The following is a 21,095-nucleotide window of genomic DNA, read 5'->3' on the forward strand; positions in this document are numbered from 1 at the left end:
TTGAATACCAGATTTAAGACTAGTTTGCTGGGATGGGGTAGTCACTCCCTCAGCAGCAAGGCTGGCTGTATTTGCCACTTCTCACTGTCACAGCAATTGGTATCTGTTTCTAATCCCACCTTTGCCACAGTCCGTGACCTCGAGTGAATTATTTAACTTATTTATGCTTTTGTATTGCTTTAGAAAAACATGAGAGATGCTCATCTCTCCCAGCAGAAGTAGTTTAATCATGGTTGCCTGAGTACTGCTATTAAACTGGGGATGTGCTTGGGATGTGGCATACCTGGGAGTGGTGCTGCCTGTAATTACTGTGCAGGGGTGAGACAAGAAATCAACTGGGGAGGCAATTACAGAAATTGAGGAGGGAGTAGAAACTAGTGCAGTACTTGGAGAGTTTGTGTATGATTGGAAAGCTGGTGCTGTTGTAGCCTTTTGGGCCCATTTGAGGGGATAAAATTGGAGAAGACCACACAAGAGAAGAGCTGTGGGTGAGACTTGCCCCGAGTGCCTCAGGACCTGCAGAAAAGGATGAACGTGGGGAGAGATGAACACAAACAGTGCCATGGGCAGCTGTGCCCCTGGGATGACAGGAGTGTCTCTGTGCTGTGGAGATTGGCAAGGTTTGTTTAGAGCTTTGTCCTATGTCTGTGCTTTCTCACTCTTTAATCCCTTTGAAGTTCTCCAAAGCATGTACAGATGGACCTGGACAGTGTCCTGCTCTGAAGTACTAGGGAGGCAGAGCTGTCTGTGCTGCCCTTTGGTAGTTTGGTTGTAATGGAACAATTAAACTCCTGATTAAGTAAAAACCTTAAAATGTGCATGTGTGTGTCCATGCAGGATGTATTTAAAGTAACCTAGAGCTGTAGTTAATTGCAAACATTCCTATATTTACCTGTGAATTTTCCCATTTTCCCTCACTTTACTGCTTTGCAAGGTAGAAGCAAACTTAAAGAGATGCCAGAGCTTGCAGTTGCAGTATTCCTGAATATTCCGTGGGCTGAGGCCAGCAATCTCCCAGGAGTGTAACTATTGTTTTTTACTTAATGAGATCTTAACAACCACTGGAACCATTCGATTATTTTAAAGCGTTAGTTCTCTGGGAAGAAAAATACTTTGATTCTGAAATGCCGTGAGCTTTTTCTTTCTATGTTTCTAACCCAAGCCCACCATTTCGTACCTGTACGTGCATTTCACATGTGAATTGCTGGAACCAGGCTGTTGGAGTGGCAGGACTTGGATGGATCTTGAAGGTTAAAGCAGTAAAGGAGCATCAGCAAGCTCAGGCCTTGCATGTGAGCTGGTCACAGGGACGTGCAGCAAAGAAGGTGCTGGGGAATGCTTGAATTGCATGTCATTTTGAGATGGAATTTCATATTTACCTCCCCACAAGGAGAGGAAACCTAGAAGAAACATTTTCTGTTCCTGTCCCCCCTGCACTGTGTTCCCCGAGTTGTGTATCCTGTGTGCTGTCTGGGGGAGTGAGGCAGCCCTTTTCACATGACCACCCTGTTGATACCCGACTGTGGGGGTGAAAACCTTGTTTTTCAGCTTCGACTGCCTGTTCCTGTGCTGAAAAGTGCCTTTGTTTTACCAGCATATTCTCAGGGGAATCAAGGCCACTTGGAAATGTTTTCGTAGAGCAAGAGGCCTGGCGTCTCCCAGTTGGAGAGGAAGGGTTTTATTTTCCAGTGCATGCTAAGAAATTGTTTTGAAACAACTGAAAACAAGGTACTGTTAAGGCAAGTCAGTGCTGTGCTTATTTACCTTTTCTGGTAATAGTATGTAGTTTGGTCTTATGTTAAAATTAGGTTATTTCTTCTACTGATCTTATATTCTTATTAAATTTGTATCCTCAAGACCAGTATTTCCCTGCAAAATTTGATTGACATATACACGTGGATAGATAATGTCATCCTGTGAGCCCCTCCCTTAGGAAGCCCAGGATGAAGATCATTATTGCACTTTATCATAATAACCACAACTGCAAACCACCCTTGATTAACAAGGAAATGGTTGGCAACCAGCTTTTGCAAGAGGTTTGAAACAAAGCTTGAAACCAGCCACAGCAATAAGTTTAATTCAATCTTTTCCCATTTGTAACTCTTTACCATAAGAGATGTCTGTAGCCTGTAGTGCACAGTACTTGCAGCAGATTGGCTTTTAGAAAAGCCAAAACTTTGTGGACAATTCCTGTCTTTTGATTTCCCTCCCTTGACACACTGAGACCCAAGAGGAACACTGCAATCCATTGTCTCCTTGAAAGCACGTGCTGTAAATAAAAGTGCATTTAAACTCTTGATTTTGTAGCTACTTGAATTTCAGTTGGAGCTCAGGATCCTGTGTATTTAATTGTGAGATTGGGCCTGGAAGGTGTTTTGTGAAAGCCCCTTCAGTCACATTCTCTCCTAAAAACCCACGATACAAATGGTAATCAGCGTTTGCAAGCGTTGACTGACTGTGTCGAGCTAGAGGAGATGTCCTTGTCCGATGAGTAAATAACAGTTTGAATAAACATCCTTTCAGTCTCTGATTTCCTTCCAAAGGAAACATAAACCTTGGATGCAGTGGCAAAGAAAAAAGATTCTTGTTTAAGTCAAAGCAGTCCAGGAGGGGGTTCCCTGCCGAGACCCTGCCCATGCTTGTTGCCATCCCTGCTGCCCTCGCAGGTGAGGGAGCACCGTGTGCTTCAGGAAACACTCACCTTGCCTTTCCCATCTCCTGTTGGCAGTAACTGCCCAACAAGGGGTTGGAAATCTTGTGCAGGCAATTGATTCAAGTGCTTGTTGGGACCTGGGACCTACTGTCAACCCACCCAATCTCTTTTTTTTGATGATGTGTTAGAGACCAGGGATCCAGGCATGTTCCTAGAAGACAAGCAGAGGGTGTTAGCCTTTGACAACCTGTTTTCTTTTTGGGGAAGGGGCCATTGACCAACTTAGCCCAGCAAAGAGCTTTCCCTCTCTTGTGGAGGAGCCTTGAAAGCTGCACCTTCCCAGCTGTCCAGGAGAGGGGAGCCCAGCCTTGGTTTTGAGACCAGGATGGCGTTTTGCTGATAATTGATGGCGAGGGAGCGCTGCCAGCAGAGACATGTCTGAATAGTGCTGCATGTTATTCTCCCAGTCAGAGCAATCTAAATCCCAGTCAGACCCATGTGTAGCATGCAGCTATGGAAATGTTCTCTTCATGCTCCTTAAGGAAAAGGAGACCTTGGGGATAGAAAGCTTAGAATCCTAATTGCAGATCCAGCCACTGCGCTCCCTGTGATGGAGTCTCCTGTCCCATCTGTCTGGTAGCACGGCAGGGATAATGTGCCCCACTGTCCACTGTGATGATGGAGCAGGCCTTTGAGGTGAATTGGACTTAGGGGACGGATGTAAGAGTAGCTTTTTATAGTCTATCAGCTTTTAAACTGTTTCCCAAATATGCGCATGTTCGTATAATTTAGTAGCGAGGTGTCTGAAAAAGCAGATTCTGAACCTAAAAATGAAGGCGATCAAATAGATGTGGCCCCAACAGAGTTATTTAAGCAGCTCCCAAGACAGGAATGCTCCCTTCTCCACAAAGCATAATGTTTCCCAGTTCAAAGCATCTGCCTTTTTTAAATTTTGCCCTAGAATTTCCTCCAAATGCAAAAGCCTTAAAATAGCCTGGCTCATTTGGCTTCCCCTTCCTGGTGCGATGTTTCAGTAAAATCTGCAGACAATACCCTGAACCTCAGAAATTATCTCACTAATGATCCTTTTATGGGAGGAAACAACAGCCGTGGGTGGAACATTCCTCTGCAGGGCGTAACAAAATTTTCCTTGGGAGTCCCAGACTTGGACTATTTTGGATGCCTTGGGAGAGGCTGGGAATGCAGGAGCTGCTGCGGTTCGGTTGTAACAGTTTCTGGGGAACCAGTGGTATCCGATTTTTCCTCTGCAAGGTTTTTCTCAGAGCTGCTGCTGAACTGAGAGTGTGGGCTGACCTTGCTAAGAGCTGCAGTCCAGTTGTGGCATAATTTCCTCTCTGCCCTAGGGTGTAGTATAAAAAGTTCCCATAGATTTTTCCGCCGAGCGTTTAACACGCTCCGTACGGTTTGATGTGTCACTCTTTAGTTGTGTTTATTGCTAAAGCTTCTGCATGGACTGGCTGTAATTTTTTTGACAGTTGCTGACATGCCTTTACTGGTTGTTTGGCTGAAGCTGCTGCATCTATCAGGCTTTTGTCCTTGTAGTAAGTAGCCTCTGCCTTTGCTGCTGGTTTAACTCATGACAGTAACTGTGCAACCAGGACAGGGTGCCTGGGTGGGTAATGGTGAGGTAGCTTCTTCTGATATCCATTTTGGAAAGAATCAAGAGTTCCAAAAGGAGTCCCAAGATCCCAAATGGATTTGTGGCTTTATAGTTTGAGTCTAGAAAAAAAAGTACTTCTTTCTGTTATCTCTAGTCCATCTTTGCCTTCCTGCCCCGTGTGCACATTTGCATAAAATAGATGACTGAAGTTGCATCAGTGAGGACTATTTAAAAGGAAAACTTGGTTTATTGCTTAGTGTCTCTGACTGCATTAGAGTTTGGCTCAATAAGTGCTAGAACAAAGTTAAGTGTTAACTAGAAGAGCAAATGGATGTGTCTGGGCTGGGAAAAGCCTTGGATGTTTATCATGGCTGGAGATACTGGCTGATAACTTGGATTGCTTTGGTTGGCTCCTTCTTCATTTTGCTCCATGAGAACAGGGATATATTTTCTTTTTCATAGCTCCAGCAGTACAAGAAAAGAGATGGCAGCTGCTGTGGTTAAATAACAGAAATATATCCTTGGTACCCAGCCTGAACCAGACAGTTCAGTTGGCCATCCCATCCTTTGGTAGCCAGTGCTGTCCTTTCTCCTGGAATGTGAAAATAAACATCTGGGCTCTACAGCTGCGGGGAGACTCTAACTGCATGCCCTGCCCTGTGTGTGCTGCAGTGCCTGGCAGTGTTTAAGCCTGTGGAAGGAGGAGGATGTGTCTGGCAGAGAAAAATGCCCACAGGTTGTGGATTTGACAAGGTCGTAGATGGAAGTATGCTAAATACTTTTTGGGTTTTTTTATTTTAAATAGAGATCAGGAAACACTTTGCAGAATCAATATGGGGAGGAAGAAAGAGATGAAGATGGACAGTGAGCAGAAGAAGGGAGTGATGCAGGTGCTGCACGTGGCAGAGAGCAGTGGGAGTGTGGTCCCGCCCTGCTCATGGGCTCATCCTGGTTACTGGAGTTTAGAGAGCAGCGTCCTGAGCCGCAGGGCAGCTGGTGGATGGTGTCACTGGAGTCAGCAGCTTGTCCTCCCCAGCTCCCTGTGGGCTGAGTTACAGGCAGCATCAGCCTGGCAGGCAGGGAGGTGATTTTGTGCCCTGTTTGCATGAACATGCTTAATAAGCAGCACTGTTGCTTCAGCCGCTCCCCTTCCCTCCACCTGTTTGTGTGGAGGTGGCTTTTCTGACTGCAGGTTGTGTTTCACACTGAACTAAGGTAGTCAGTGCTTGCAGATCTCCTACCATAGGCACTTGTCTGTCTATTTATTTATTTATTTATTTATGCATATGCTGAGTTCCAGCCATCAGATTGCAGTGTTGCTTCCTTGGCCACAGTGCCCAGGTTTGGCTCACGTGGCTGGTGTTGAAGTGTCCCTGCTGCTGAGACAGCATTGACTGTCATAAGCTCTTAATAACTAATTAAACCTATGTTTCTAAAATATTTGGGGAGCGCTTTGTGTCACAACCCCTGATGTTGTAAGCACCATCTTTCAGTTATATTCATTCTCTCCTGCCTGGCTAAGCTTTATCTCCTGGGTTTTTTTATGAATTGGTCATTATTCTGAAATATGAACATATGAAATATGACTAGTGTTAGATTTCAATACATTTTAAGATGGTGAATGGATTGGGATTAAATATTGCATCTTAAGCTGTGTGCTTTTATATATTTTATGAAAAGTCATGCCACAGATCCTGTAAGACTCCAGCTGAGTGATTAAAGTCCCATAATACTCTTTTGTAACCAATGAATAATAAGCAGGAGTTGAGCTGCCAAAATAAATCAAAAGTGAGTTTCATTCAGAGTCATTTCCCTAGTGAATTGTGACAGTTGGACAATGTCCTTCCCTCCTAGAGACACGATGAGCTTTTCTAGCCTAGAACACGTTCAGTGAACAGGGTTTCAGGTGAATGGCATGCCAGGAAGAAATAGTGCTGTTGATTCTCATTCTGGCATCACTTTTGCCATCTGCTGCAAAGCCTGGTTCAAGGCAGCAGCAAGTCTGAGCTTGACCTTGCCTTGTGCTTCAGAGTGGAGGTGCCTGTCGCTGTCCTGCAGCCTGGGGCTGGGAACAGGGTCGTGTTTGTGCTGGCAAGAGGCAGGTGTTGGTGCTGGTGGTGTCCAAGGCAGTGCAAGCTGCAGAGTAACCACCAGGCTGTGCACAGCCAGTCCTGTGTGGGTTCGATGCCAACAAAGCGAGAAACCCGGTCTGAAAATAGAAATCCTGACAACAGGCAGGAGACTGTGTCTTAGTGTGGACATTTTTTTTTGTTTCCTTTTTTTGACTTTTATTTTGTTGTGTCACATCTTTGGTGTGCATTAATGTTTATTCCAGCTGTGTTGCTTCCGTGCTTACAGCAGGCAAACTGACAGCAGTTCCACTGGGAAATGCCTGCTTGGAGGGTTCCTGGTAGGGTTGTCCATTCCACCCACTTATATCTTCCCTTTAAGGTCTCAACCTGTGCTGGTTTTGGTTGGGGTACAGAGAGAGCCTCTGTGAAGAAAATTAACTCTACCCCAGCCCAAACCAACACGCAACCTGAAGATAAATTCATCTTGCAAAATCTGATGCAACTCGAGTGGTTGCTAAACTTACCCCACGGAAATCAAACGGGGCTCTGATATTGCGAATACCCCTGACTGCAGTGTGCAAACCCATCAGCAGACAAATCAGCTGGAATCCCTCAGTCATTGACAGACTCCCCAGGTAAATTTAGTGTGCTTTCCTCCTGATCAAACAGAACCAGGCAGCTCCATGATGGAGTGAGGGCGAGCAGAGGTGCCCTCGGCAATGACGCACACCCGCACTCGGTTATCGAGCGCTGGAGCGGAGGCCTGGCAGGACCAGGTGTGTCCTGGGCACAGGGAGGTGCAGCAAACAGGGCAATCAGGATGTCAACAGAAGCAGAGAGCAGAGACTCACAGCTTGGCTATTCCAAAATAGATAAGGGAAATAATAAGTGTCTGCACGGGGAGTTATTCCTGAGTGATAATAGTGTTTATTGTGTTGAGTTGGGCGTGGGGGGCTGTGGCCGTTCACCTGCCACGTGATGGAGCTGTAGTAACCCAACATGAAGTCTTGGTGAAGCTCTAGTAACCCAACATGAGGTCTTGATGAAGCTGTAGTAACCCAGCATGAGGTCCAAGCCTGATGAAGATCTAAAGGCTTTACTAGAGCCTTGTGCAACTCACACAATTAGCACTTAAATGGCCACACCACTGTAGTGCAAATTAGATGCTTGACTGTAAAACTTGTGTAAAATTACTCACTGGAGCAAGACCACTCAAGCCACTGTCACAGCACATCACCACCTTTCTCATGCTGCAGACACCAGTGTGCAGGGGGTGCACCCACTTGGAGGGGTGTTGGACCAGCCCAGGGGTGTAATTTGGATATTAAGCTGCAAGGTTTTGACCAGCACGACCTGGAAATCACCTCTCTCTTCACCCCCTGTGTCTGTCAGTGTTTGTACAACTGTTCAGAATGTGGGGTTTGATTTCTAAGCACGATTTGGGGTTAAGTGAAGGGGCAGTAATAGCAATTTTAAGCTTCATGCAGTGTCGGACATAATCTGCTGATATAAAGTGTTCTGTGCAGCCTGAGTGGTTGGGATTGGAGCTGATGATACAAAACTCTCTTCTTTAGTGACAATTGTAGTGGTTATGTACTATTTGCTGAACTCCTAGAGTAGAAATCTGCTAAAATCAAACCCAAGGGTGATGAGCCCTTCAGGTTTGTCTGCTCGGGGTTATCACTGGCACAGCTGCAGTGCAGCGTTGTCGTGCTCTGACAGACAAGCCCAGGCTTCAGCTGCAGTGGTTTATCCCTGACTGTAAAACTTGAGGGTTTTGTCTAAAATGAAATCAGTCTGAGAATCAAAGTATATTTCCACCCTTTCTCAATCTGGAGGGACTCATTGTATGAAGTTTCAGCGGCAGAAATTGTGAGGCTGGTCACAGTGTGCGAGGGTTTCTTTGAAATCTCCGTGGCTGAGGCTCCTCGGAGAGTTGGGGATGGGAACTTATTTTTAGTCCTGGGTTAGATTTTCATTGATCTGGGCTGTAAAGTGTGGCAGCAAATGAGAGAGGCATTAACACTCGGTATTCAAGAGCGGGGACCAGTCCAGGAGCATTAAATTCTCAGCATCCTGACCACAGCCCAATTTGTAACATTAAAAATACATTTGGATGCTGTGAATTTGGCAGATGTCAAGTGTCTATAAAACACTTAGGAGAGGGCAGCTTTCTGATGTGAATAATAACATTCAATTGAAATATATATTGGCTAGAATCAAATAAAACTAACACGTTTCTAGCACAACACCAGTGAGCAAATAGAAACCATCGAGGTATTTTAACCATTTCTGGGGAAAGAACAGTGTTAGTTTGGTTAATCCCAAAGCTCAGGGCTTCCCAAGCAAGCAAACCTCCTCTGAAAATTTGCTTTTTTCCCCAGTTCAATGTCATTCTGTAGTAACATACAGGCCTCTTAATTCCTATTTGCATATTTCCTGGTACTTAATTATTTTCTTGCACAAGATTCCTGATAGGATGAATAAAGAGGTATTTAGAAATCAACACACCCACTAATGAGATGCTGCTTGATAGAGTGATGTGGCAGGTCTGTACCTGGGCTAGGAGGGGAGGAGGAGGCTGTGTCCATCTTCAGTGCTGTGGGGATTTGGAGAGACTGACTGTAATTCCCTGGACTGTTTTTTTTGGTTGGAATATGGTTGCTGACGCTGCTTTTGTGTGTATGAATGTCAGCCTGGCACTGTAAGTCACTGGAACGTAACCTTTTAAAGAATACATCACTTCCAAATCTTATGAATCAGTCGTGGGCTTGTCCCACCTCTCACTTGGGTTATTTTCTTTCCTCCTTTTGCTGCTTGGAAGAGCTCATGTGAAAAGTTGACACAAGGAATGATGTCCAGACTGACCTTAGGAGTTGCTTGGGATAATGCCAAGGAAAGCTGTGTTTTAGGCAGTCTTTTAGTGATTGATGATTTACCTCTGCTCCCTATTGTTTTATACTGGTGCATTTGGATTCTTTTCCTGTCGCATCTCAAGGTGAAGGAGGTTGAAGAGCTGTAGCTGATTCATGTGCTGTGTTTTTCCCTCCAGCTTTGGAGAATTTGATAAACAACCGTGTCACTCACTGTGTGCCCAGCTTACCTGGGCTCTGGCTGTGAGCCAGGCTTGGATCTTCCCCTTCCTGTGTGTGGTTTCTCAGCCTTCTGCTTTTTACCTCTGCTGTGGACACAAGAGCAGGGGAGCTCCCACTGTGTAAATACTGGCTGAGAAATGGGGATGGCTAAAAATACATCGTGGTCTTACACTGGGAGATCCCCTTGTCGTAGTCTTAACCTGGGAGATCTCCCATGTGATCCCCCCCAAGAACTGTGTTTTGGGAACCTGCTTCTGTGGGCGCTGGGGCTGCACCTCCCCAGGGCCTATACATGAATGCAGGCAGTGCCCACAGGGGCACCCCCAGAACCAGAACACCCCACCATCTCCTGCTTCCTTCCTGCATCCAGGACGTGCTCCCAAGCCCGCGCCAGGGCGGGAGATCCGACACTCTACACTGGAGAAGGAGGAAAGCGATCCCTGACCTGTCTTATATCCAGCTCTCTGTCTGGAGTCTCTCACCCTGGGGCTGGTCCTGCCCTCTCTGCTAAATTTACAGTTGTCAGAGCAGCAGGGAGTCCTGGGGTCAAACATTACAGAAGAAGCCTCAGCCGTGGCCGCTGGCTCTGCTCTCCCGGGCAGTCAAACCCTCTCCACGCCGTGTTTCTCAGCTGGTGCCCAATATTCAGGGACTCAAGAGGTTGCATAAAATTGAATAAATAATGCTGATGGGTTAATTGTAGCTTGCAGGCTCAGTTGTTGATTAGAGTCATATGGTGTTTTTCCAGTACGTTGCAACCTTCATTTCAACATCCTTGTTTCGCATAACCACAACAGATTATGTATCCAGTCTCTTTATTTATCCGTGGTCCTCTGCCCCTGAAATGAACTGCTGTTGGAGGGAAGGAAATGCAATAACTTAACTGCTGGTCGCTGTTTGGGGTGTGTGCATTTACATGTTTCCCGGTTGCACTGATGAGGAAACCAATAAATTAGTAACGCAAGGTGAACCCTGCGTCAGGCCACAGCTGGGAGATTACTGCCTGCCGTTCATCGGGGAAACCAGATCTACTGGAATAAAGGCAATTCCTGCTCTCCTGATATTGTTTGTGTTAGTATTTCTGGCCAAAATAAACGTATTAATAAAGTAATAACAAAAGCAGTAAAAACAATGCTTTTAAAATTCATGAGTCACTGTTTTAGCAGGAGCAGAGTGTGAAGGGAAATGCATTTTTCCAGTACATTGTAGCCTGGAACAGGGCTGTGGTTTCCCCTCTCCTTTTACAGCTGAAAGCATAATCATTAGGTCCATTAAAAAACTTCTATATTACACCTTGAGCAATTAGACCTACTTTCATGCCCCAGAGGTTGGTTTTGTATCCCTTAATAACACCATTTATTAAATATGAGGTGTTTTCTTATAATTGAAGTTTGTTTTTCCTTGGGTTTGCTCTTTTCTGTCTTTGCAGTGACCAGGAAGGTGATGGGTTTTCTCCATTATTGGTTAATTTTCTTTATTTCTTTCCTCTATATGCAGTATTTTCAGATGCTACAGTTAGAATGTTACAGCAAAAAAAGGTTTCATTGGTTTTTTTAAACTTCCTTCTGGTTCTTTTTAATCATAGATATGCAAGAAATAACGCTTTTAATTCAGTTCTGAACTTCCCACCAGATCTGTCTGACAGGGCCCTCCTGACTTAAAAAAACATAGATTTTCATGCAGTGTTACTTTCAGCAAATCTTATGTATGTTTGAAGAAATGTTTTCATCTCTAAATGTAAATTATATAAATTATGTATTCATTACATAAATATATATATTATAGAATGAATTAGTGTGTTCTGACTCAAGTGAGGAATATGCAGCTCTTTTTCAGGCAGATAGATAAAGATTGATGACTTAATGGCTAAGCAAATATTTGGAAGAAAGTTTATGAGCAGTTCTGATTTACTCAAGTCTGTTGAGCTTGCTGCTGAGTTCCCTGGGTGGTTTTTTTCTATTTTTTTATCAGTTATGGAAGTGTTTCCCCTTCTCTGAGACACGCGGTGCAGGATTTGAACAGAGTGGCAGCTGCTGTTCGGTCTCTCCCCCCCACCCCAGCCACGTTATTTCTCACAGCAGCAGGAGACCACAGTTCTTTAATTCATCAGATGGGGCAGAGCACATGTTGTCTCCTTTGTGTTTTTCCAGAGTCTGTAAGGGGGTAAAAGCTACAAGTGTCAGGACCAGGTGATGATACTTATTTTTGGCAGTTTTAAGTGTTCAAGGACAGAACCCCATTTTCCTTTGGTTGGTGTTCCAGAGGCAGTTTTTAGGTGGGGAGTTTGCCCAGCACTGCGTGTGCTGGCTTCCAACAAGCAGCAGGAACATGTTCTTCAGGTGTAAACCAGTTTTCCTGTAAATAGTCTCTGCTGTTTTTTGTCACAATATTATTAAATAGCACCGTGACCTGTTAGAGAAATAGATTGAGTGTTGTTCCCTCCCAGTGAGCAAAGAGAAACTGCTGATATGTGGGCAGCTAGAAATCCTTGTTGGGCTGCTACCCGAGTATAATTTTGGGCAATAACTTTGGAAAAGGTCTCTATATTCAAGAAGATGATATTCTATATCATGAGGAAAACAGATAAGATAGTTTTCCCTTTGTGGATAGGGATTCTAATGTAAAACCTGTGAGACCTGGAATCCTCACTCACAGTATTGTTTACTCTGAACTTGGTTGCTGAAGGCTGTCAAGAACAAAAGGCTTTGAGCTGTGTATTGATGCTTAAAGTAGAAACTCAAATGCTGTCTGCCTTGGAGACAAGTTGGAGGTGCCACCTGAAGGGGAAGGTTTGTGGTAGATGGTTGGAGGTTTTAGAGTCCACCTTGGCAGTCATGCCATGGAGAGCTGCTGTGGTTATTGTCCAAGCTTGCATCTGAAAAGCCCTAGGAGAGGGGAATGGGATCAGAGAAGTGTCTAAGAAGTGTACAGCACATTGGGAATTTGGGGTGGTCCTGCTGTGTCTGCATTGCTCTGCTGTGCTGTGTGGTGTGCAGGACCTCCCCAGACTCATTCCAGCTGGTCCTCTGTACCCTCCCTCCCTGTGGTCCTGCATGTGTGAGATCTTAACAAACACCTGTCCCTGCAAGTTGGCTTAGGGTGATCCAGTTTCTTTCAGTTGGCTTTGGGTATGAAGGAGGATAACACCTCCTTTTGGAGAATCTTTAATTGGTAGGATAAATCCTCATCTCTTCTTCTGAAGAGTTCAGCTCTGACTTCTCTGGGATCGTGCAGAGAAATTAGGATTTGACGTTAGTGCTGAAGCAAAGGGAAACACAGCAATTGGCATCTGAGAAGAATTTTGGGCTGACTTTTTTTTAATACAGACCTGTCCAAATCTCAGACTGTGCAGGGCAGCTGCTGCTTGCTTAATAACCCACTTGAATAATGTCCTGCAACCGTGGTCTGGGCCTGAGTACAGAGACAGAGTTAAATATGTTGAAAGGAGCATTCTTTGGTTCTTTGGTTTGCACTTAATCCACAAACCTTTAAAAGGAGGAGAAAATTTAATCCTAGAAGGTGGCCAGGCTGGAGCCCAAGGAGAGGCCTGTGGAGGTGTTCAGTCCTGGTACAGCCATCCCTGCAGCCCATTTGTGTGTTCATGTCCCATAGTGAACATCTGTCTGACACCTCTGTGACACCAATCAATAAAGTGTTAACTTTCACATGATTCAGAAGATATTTCAGAGGAAACTTCCCCCCTCCCCCTCTGGAAAATGAATTATAAACCGTCTCCAACTTTTATACTTTTATTATAACACAGCTATGTTCCAGCAAAAGCTCCTGGCAGATAGTTTCCTCATACATTTCCAAATGAAGATGTGTTAAATTTATTTGCTGAAGGAACTTGTAGCTTGTGCTGTAACCTTGGTCATGGGACTGGGTATAAAAACAGAGGGATAGAAGCCCACTTAACAGCGGGAAACGGAGTGGAGCTGGAGCTGGAAATGTTATCAGACTGGGAAGGCAAAACGTGTTGAGTTACTTCAGAAGTCAGATTTTGGACATGTGATTTCTGGACATGTGGCTTCACTCATGGAATCCACGTGTAGTTCACACTGGTTGTGTGAGGTCAGGGTGCACCATGGTTGTATGAAGGGGACCAGGCGCCCCAAGAAACTTGCAGTAAAACAGCACAAAAATCCAGGTGAGATCCATTTCCTGGGCTCGACCCTCTTTGCCTGCTAAACCTGTGCCCTCTTCTTTCCTCCTTCCAGGAGGAAAGAGCCGTTCCTCCTGCAGGTGGGTGGGAGAGCTGCCCACTCTGAGGGAATCAGCATCGTGTTTTCCAACAGGATAATATCCTGCGAATTTAGGGAGGAGTTTAGGCAAGCACTCTGTGTTCTATATGTAATCTTGTGTATTTTTTAATTAGAATTAATGGTGATCATAGATGTTTTGTGGAGGTTTCATTTTTCTGTTCTAAATATGTATCGATCAGGAGTAAGTTCTACCTGTTTTTCCACACCGAGTCCATCAAAATCATTCCAGTAACCTTAAACCTGTTTATAGTTCTTATTGCAGAGCTGCTTTCATAGAATATCTCAGTTAGATTTTGCCAAAACCTTATTGTAAAATGGGTACTGAAACCCTGATCCACTCAGGTTAAATATTCCAACATGGTACATTGACTTCTGTTGTGCTGATATTTTCTTTGTAAGAAAACTGCTCCCTTCCACTGCCCCAGCCCAGAGGCTGTCGAGAGCAACTGTGTATTTCTTAGAAGGTGAAAAATGAATGCAGATTTTCTTTCCACTCTGACCTTGTTTCTTTTCCAGGCTCTGGAAGAAGCCCAGAAAGCCATTCAACAGCTCTTTGGTAAAATTAAGGATATTAAAGACAAGGCTGAAAAATCTGAACAAATGGTGAGCAGCACTTTCTTTCTGGCTTTTGGAAGGGAGGGAACACTGACTTTTGCTGCCAGTTCATGTTAAGAAGGGAACATTTTTGTCTTTGGTCCTGCTGACTGGTTGGAAATTTGCTGTCAGGCGTGTGTTGAACCTGTACCTTTGTCCTTGAGTTAACAGGGCTGCAGAGCTGACACCTCTGCAGTCCCAAAGAGGGGAGAAGAACAGCTTCTTATCTACTGAAAATTTTATTGCTGTGGCTTGATATATTAAAAGTGTGTTTTCACTCACTAGGTTAAGGAAATCACACGGGATATCAAGCAGCTGGATCACGCCAAGCGTCACCTGACCACCTCCATCACCACCCTCAACCACCTCCACATGCTGGCAGGGGGGGTGGATTCACTGGAGTAAGTGTGGGAATTTTTGGTGGCACTTTGGCAGCACCGCTGAGCTCTGAAGTTTGGTGCAGTGCTCTGAATGGGTCTGTCACAGCTGCTTGGGTTTTTGGAGGGAATTTTGCTTAACAGGCTGCAGTTCTTGATTTTTGCTGGCAGATCCTTCCTGTGCAGCTCTGAGTGACCCTCAGCCCCTGTTGCTGTGTTTAACAGTCTGCAGCACCCATTGCTTGAATTGCTGCGTTGATCCTTGGTGATAAGGAACAGTGTGGCTTCATTAAGGAGCAAGTCAGCCTGTGCAGTTGGGTATCCTCATTAGGGATGTGCTTTTGGGGATTTGGGGGGATTTTTATCACTCACATCTTAAACTGTAATGAGTTCTCTTTTTGGTAAAGGCCTACTCTAGTTTTCATTCTAGCATGAGATTAAGGAAACCTTACGGCTTGTACTGTGTATGAATTGGAGGTTAAATATTTCTGATAATCCTTTCTGGGTTTTTTAGTGTGCTTGAGGAGCACACAGGCTAGAAAAACACAGTTTTTTACATGTTGCGTCTGTGAAGTTGCAAGTCCCAGGCACAGCCTGTTCTTGGGCTGTAGCAAATTCTGCACGAACACTGGGTTGTTAAGTGCTGAGAATAAAATTTTACTTAGGCTGCTGTCTCCACTGGAACGATCCTAAAGGATGATATAAAAATAAATTAACTTGATTTTCTTTTTCGCTGTCAGTTCCCTGTGAAAGTTATTAACAGAAAAGTCAAGGCTAATGGCTTTTCAGCATCGCTCTCCTCCCCGAGAAGCTTTAACTCACACTTTGTGTGTGATGACGAATGGCTTCACTCGGGTCATTATAGTGAAATAACATTTACTGCCTCCGGACCCATACTGGGAAGCGGATGCATTCAGTAGTTTACATGTTCTTTGCCAAGTGTTGCTTTTGACATTTATGTTTTTTTGAGGCATTGTTAGATGTGTGCCAGATTGGTTTATTTTAGCATCGGTTAAGTGAAATTTTAATGCCGCATTGGAATGTTAATGAAGAGTTGTGTATGTTAGAAAAATAAATTTCAATAGGGATAGGCATGACCCAGCGGGGATGAAGTAACCTGTAGAATTACCACCCAGGATTTTCATTGCATCTGCCTTTGTAAATCTTTAATTTCCTCTACAGGGCTATGACCAGGAGGAGACAATATGGGGAAGTTGCCAACCTTCTCCAAGGTGTTGTGAATGTTTTAGAGCACTTCAACAAATACATGGGGATCCCGCAGATTCGACAGCTCTCTGAAAGGTAAAAGGTTCAAATCCTGAGCACTTACATTCCTGCTGGGAAGGAAGGTTAGGAAATGCATTAGACAGGTTCAGTGTCTCAAGGATGTGAAGGCTGGACATGGTGCTTTGAGCTTTTTTCCAGCCAAAGCAAACATGTTAAAATTGGACACAGTTTGCTCAAATCTTGAGCAACACGTTGTGTTAAATAACAGTAATTAGTATGGATGTGATTCATGAGTGTTCTGTGCTTCTCATTTGGTTTTTCATTTTCTTACCTGGAGTGATCTGTGGAAGTGCAAATTGTTTTATGTGATCTTCACATGCAGGTGTTTGTGGTGAACCCCGAGGTGATGCTTTCTCCTGCTCTCTTAACCTCAGTGATAGAGCTCAGCAGCCTGGCATGAAGCACAAATGTATTCATGACCATGGTGATGCCTGGGGCCCCCTTCTGCCTTGACAGTGCCAAAGTGCAGTGCCCAAGGGGTTGGGCATGCAGGATTTCTTTTTGTGCATTTTCCAGACTCGGTTGTTCTGAGCACTTTGAGTTTCTTCTGCCAAAACCTGCTCCCATTGCCCAATTCTGCTGAGATTTGAGGCTTGTAGCCAATCTTCCCAAGCTGGCATGCAGCACACCTGACTGCTCTAAACACTTCTGCTTTGTGGGTTTGTGTAGTCTTGATTTTCTAATGTGGAGATACATTAGAATTTAATTGGGTGAGTTTTGGTGCAGCTCCCACAGCATCTCCCCACCATTCTCAGCAGTAGCAGGTGAAGGCTCAGTGGTGACTAAGCCACCACATGCTGGTTTCATTTGGGATGTGACAGCTGGGTGTCAAGGGAACAAGGCCCTCCTGTTCTAGGGGACATTGCTGACCCTGCCTGAGATGACTTTGCTCATTACAGAGGTACTGGAAGGAGTCTTCCAGGCACAGTAATTAATTTTTTTGGCAACTCCCTTTGCTAAAACAGCAGCTGGCTGCCTGTGCTGTTCAGTGATGGAAACAGTGTTTGAATGATTTGTTTGTAATGTTTTCATGTAAATCTGTTGGACTTTCTTTATGGTATAGATACCTCTTCCAGAAACCCCAGATGGAATCTATGAGACAGAGTAGAAGAAAAATCCACTCTAAATCTAGAGAGGGATAGGGCCTTGTTTTAACAACACATTTGACCATAAGCATTTGCTTAAATGAACATGAACATCAAGGAAATGTAAACATATATCAGTGCTCTTCTGAATTTAGGCTGTTTTCTATTGCAACCTCATGCTCAGAAAGATTGCTTGCTTCATTTTCTTCCAGAGTGGTAATGGGCAGAAACCTCCTGTCTTTGACCATTTTAAGGCCAAATATAATTTAAGCCTTGGTCCAGAATTCTGGCTGGTTTTCCCTTTCTGGTGGATGATTATTTAATACTTTTGCAGTTGCTGATGGTTACAAAAATGAATTCAGGCTGCTGCTAAAAGGCACAGTGGTTTCCAGTCACACCAGCGAGACTGGCAAGGACGTGGAGGAAAACTTCTTTTGTTTTATTCTGCCTTCGAGATAAGGATCTGAAAAGCTCGAGAAAGTCTGTTCCTCCTATTTTTAGAATTGCCTCGGCAGGGTTTTCCTTCCAGTGTTTATACAGGGAGAGTTGCACCATCTGGTAGTGATAGAGGCTGCTGCTTGTGGGGCGAAAGGAGCTGCACTGGGGTGCTGCTGGGAGCTCTTTGCTGCTCTCACATCCAGGCAGAAAATTCCTACAGGGAGGTCTGTGGCACCATAATTCTGCTTTGGAGTTTGACTGTTACGTGTATGTATTAGGGCCCGATTTGGAGTTGAGTTTTCTCTCTCTTTTGCTTGGAAATCCTTTCGTGATTCATGAAACATCAGAGGCAGTTTGCCTGGCTTCTCGCAGTGATATTTTTAGACCGTGAAATCGCTGGGGTTTGATATCTCCTGGATTTGTTTAAATGGTGCAAGTGAAGCCTCTAGCATGTTTGGGAAGGCAAGAAATGCTTTAGTAGATGTTGGCACAGGGCTGTGACAGTAACCAATGTCTGTTATATACAATAAGTCCATTATATACGCTGCTAAACGAGCAGATTCTGTTGCTTTCTGTAATAAAGAGCCTCTCTTTCTTGGTGTGAATGGAGTGAAGCCAAGTATGAATGGGAAACCATGGGAAGGAGAAGTGCCTGCTCAGTGGTGGTGGATGTGCTCTTTGTCATGGGGTATTCAATTTAGCTTCCTGCTCCTGGATGCTGTGAAAAGTAATGATGTGCTTTTAATGTTGTTTTCCACCTGTTCTATCCCTCTGAAAATAACCAAACAAAATCCCACTGTATTCATTGGAAACCTGGACTGAACTCTCAGTGGTTGGCTTCTTGTGCTTATCCTGTTGAGTATTGACGTACAAATGTCACAATTCATGCCCAAATGTAAATATTTTCCTAATAGTGTTCCTAAAACAACTTCTAATGTGGTGCCTTGGAAGTTGTTGTAGTAAATAGGAATATTTTCTTATCTCTCAATCCTCTTCTGTTTTCTGTCTGTAGAGGGGGAGGTACAATTAGTGGTCACAAACCCACCCATGAAAGTGGTCGAGCAGGCCTAGCAGGTAGTGGAAAAAAGCCTGGAAAGTATTTAGGAGAAAGATGATGACAAGTTTGCCACAGAAAAACAGGCTGGCTCAGCCTCTTTTTATCTCAGCAAGCTGCCAGGCGTGGTTTAAGATTTCTGGTAGCTTTGGCTAAAGGAATTGTGGTTTCTAGTAATTTAATGTCATTTGAAACAAAACAGGGTTTTTTTCTTGTTTTTATTTTTTAAAGGCAGGGGAATCAGAGAACAGAAGCCACTAATAATAAAACAGAAGTCAGAGAAACAGAAATCATTAATATTTGGATAACCAAAGGGTTTGGCACATGTGAGCAGCCCCAGGAAAAGGCAATTCCCTGCTGCGTGGGACGCGGGATGGCTGCTGGGATACCCCAGCACGTTTCTGGGGGAATCTAGTCATGGAAAGAAACCCTTATCAAACTGACCTGAGGCTCTCAGAGGTCCTAAATCTGTTATCTGGGGTTGCTGAGCCTTACTGGGGAGTTCACTTTATACAAGTGGTTAAACACACACACGTGCAGGAAGGTCCTTCAGTGGTAATTGGGAGCACAGCCACTGGTGGGGTTGAGACTTTTATCCCTGCAGTTTCCATTGCATGGGGATTATTGGGAATTATTGAAAGGCTCACAGCTTTCCATGGGGGCACTAATCTTCTAGTGGCTAAAGCAAGTGCCTCCTGTGTTCTCTGACTAAAGCAGTCACGCTGTAAAGAGGTGGCAGAAAGGCTTTCATGTTTCTGGGCGTGTGTTTGAAGACAAAAATAATAATAATAATTGTGAAAATAATTGTGTGTGTCTATGTGTGTGCTTATGTAAAGAGTGGTAGATACTGGGAGGGCAGTGGGGCTCCCTGTCCTTGCTCACACCGAAACCTTTGGCTACTTTAATGACTCTGCCCCAACCCTCTCTTACAAAATATGAAGGAAAAAGGAAAAGGTTAAAATTCCTTCTCACTGTTTGCTTTTGAGAGACTTTTAAGCAGGACCTATTTTTAAAAAATACATTTTTTTTAACATCCCACTTCAGCAAGGCATTCCTGCAAGTTTCTTAATTTAAGGATACGAGAATCCCCATTAAGACTACCCTTAAGTACTTTCCTGAATCAGAGCCTAAAACAACAAAGCCCGTGGACAGGGATTTTAACTGCTTGACAGAGCCTCCTTTAAATTTGTTGAGTCTTTAGGAATCTGGCTGCTGCTCTTTTCAGTGCCTCCACTGTGCTGCACTGCAGCTGTTGTCAAATAGGAAGGTCCCTGCAGCCACTCTCAGGGAAAGGAGCATCACTACTAAGAGCTTCCAATTGTTTATACTACTCATTATGCTCATTAATTTCTGTATTCTGACTCCTAATACAAAAGGTTTCTTGCTTCTCGATTATTTGAAAGATAAAAATTTTCAATCCGTGTTTTACTGTCTCTTTTTCTTCTTTTTTGCCCCTTCTTTTTCTGAAGGATCAAAAGGTTTCTCACATGAACTGCTGGTGCTTTGTTGTACAATTTAAGCACAAGTAAACCTGTAGTTGTGGCTGCTGAGCTGGGTTCCTCCTTAGTGCTTAAATTTCCCTCTGTATTTCAACACATTAGTGAATCCCTTTTGTTTCACAGTTAGGAAGGTGTTAACTGGGGATCTTTACCTGGAAGAGTAGAGGAGTTTCTGAACATTCCTGTGAAGCAGAGAGCTTAAGTGAGAATTATGTTTGACATTGCAGGCAGGAAGCTGTTCCAACAAAATCCCCATAAATAAATCTTGGGGAAGGCAGGTCGTACATCCAGTTAAATCACAGATATAAAGTTATATTTCAGCTGTCATTTTTAAAGGACTAGAATTTTCTGCATTTGGCACCATTAAAGAATCCAGGCTTTTCTCCAGCACTGTCAGGTCATCTCATAGTGTTTTGCTACTAATGGAACTCAAATGGGAAGATTAAAGAAGCAGATCATTCCTTGATAAGGTTGAGGAGTCTTAAACAGTCAAAAAAAAAAAAAAATCTAAAGTCTTCTCTCCCCAGTCTGAGCAAACATTTTCACAACAGTAAATGTCTCTGCTCTCACTAACATATCAATCTCAGTGGAAAAATCCACTGCTTTGAATGATCAGTTTAGACCTGAAAGCATTTCCAGTATAATAAAAACTGATGGAAGAATTCAAGGGCTGCAGAGGGATATAAGTGCCTCGCTGTTTGCTTTGGCTCTTTCTAGTATGTGTAGGCATTTCCATTTCCCTAGAAGTATCAATTAAGCTATATTGACTTTTATTTCTGGAAATTGGAAGCTTTATTCTCTCAGCCAAATAAAGAGCAAGACTGTGGTTTGTTCAAAACTTTTAACACCCATTTCATACCTTTGCTCTTTTATGCTTCTTAAGGCATGGAGAATTTATAGGATAAAACTGCAACCAGAAGTACATGGATGCATTTAAAAGTAGGTCAGTACACCTGGAACTGTGAAAGGTTCACAGTGAAGACTGAGACATTGTGAAGCTTTTTACGTGTTAGGAACATATATTTGTTGAAACGTGATCAACATACACAAAAGTAAAG

General features: G+C 43.9%; 1 protein-coding gene across 2 annotated transcripts in view; it reads left to right on the forward strand.

The window, feature by feature from the left end:
• VPS53 (VPS53 subunit of GARP complex) overlaps window positions 1-21,095 on the forward strand; it is a 64,512-nt gene that overhangs the window by 4,907 nt on the left and 38,510 nt on the right. For both annotated transcript variants that reach the window (XM_027743508.2, XM_039381024.1), the window contains exons 5-7: window positions 14,220-14,306; window positions 14,583-14,698; window positions 15,857-15,976. In XM_027743508.2, the coding sequence (XP_027599309.1) occupies window positions 14,220-14,306; window positions 14,583-14,698; window positions 15,857-15,976 (323 nt within the window). The remainder of the gene's footprint in view (window positions 1-14,219; window positions 14,307-14,582; window positions 14,699-15,856; window positions 15,977-21,095) is intronic.

The sequence above is a fragment of the Pipra filicauda genome, unplaced genomic scaffold (genome assembly GCF_003945595.2).
Source record: "Pipra filicauda isolate LSUMZ 115617 unplaced genomic scaffold, ASM394559v2 scaffold211_size2331000_pilon, whole genome shotgun sequence".
In the NCBI taxonomy this organism is placed as follows: Eukaryota; Metazoa; Chordata; class Aves; order Passeriformes; family Pipridae; genus Pipra; species Pipra filicauda.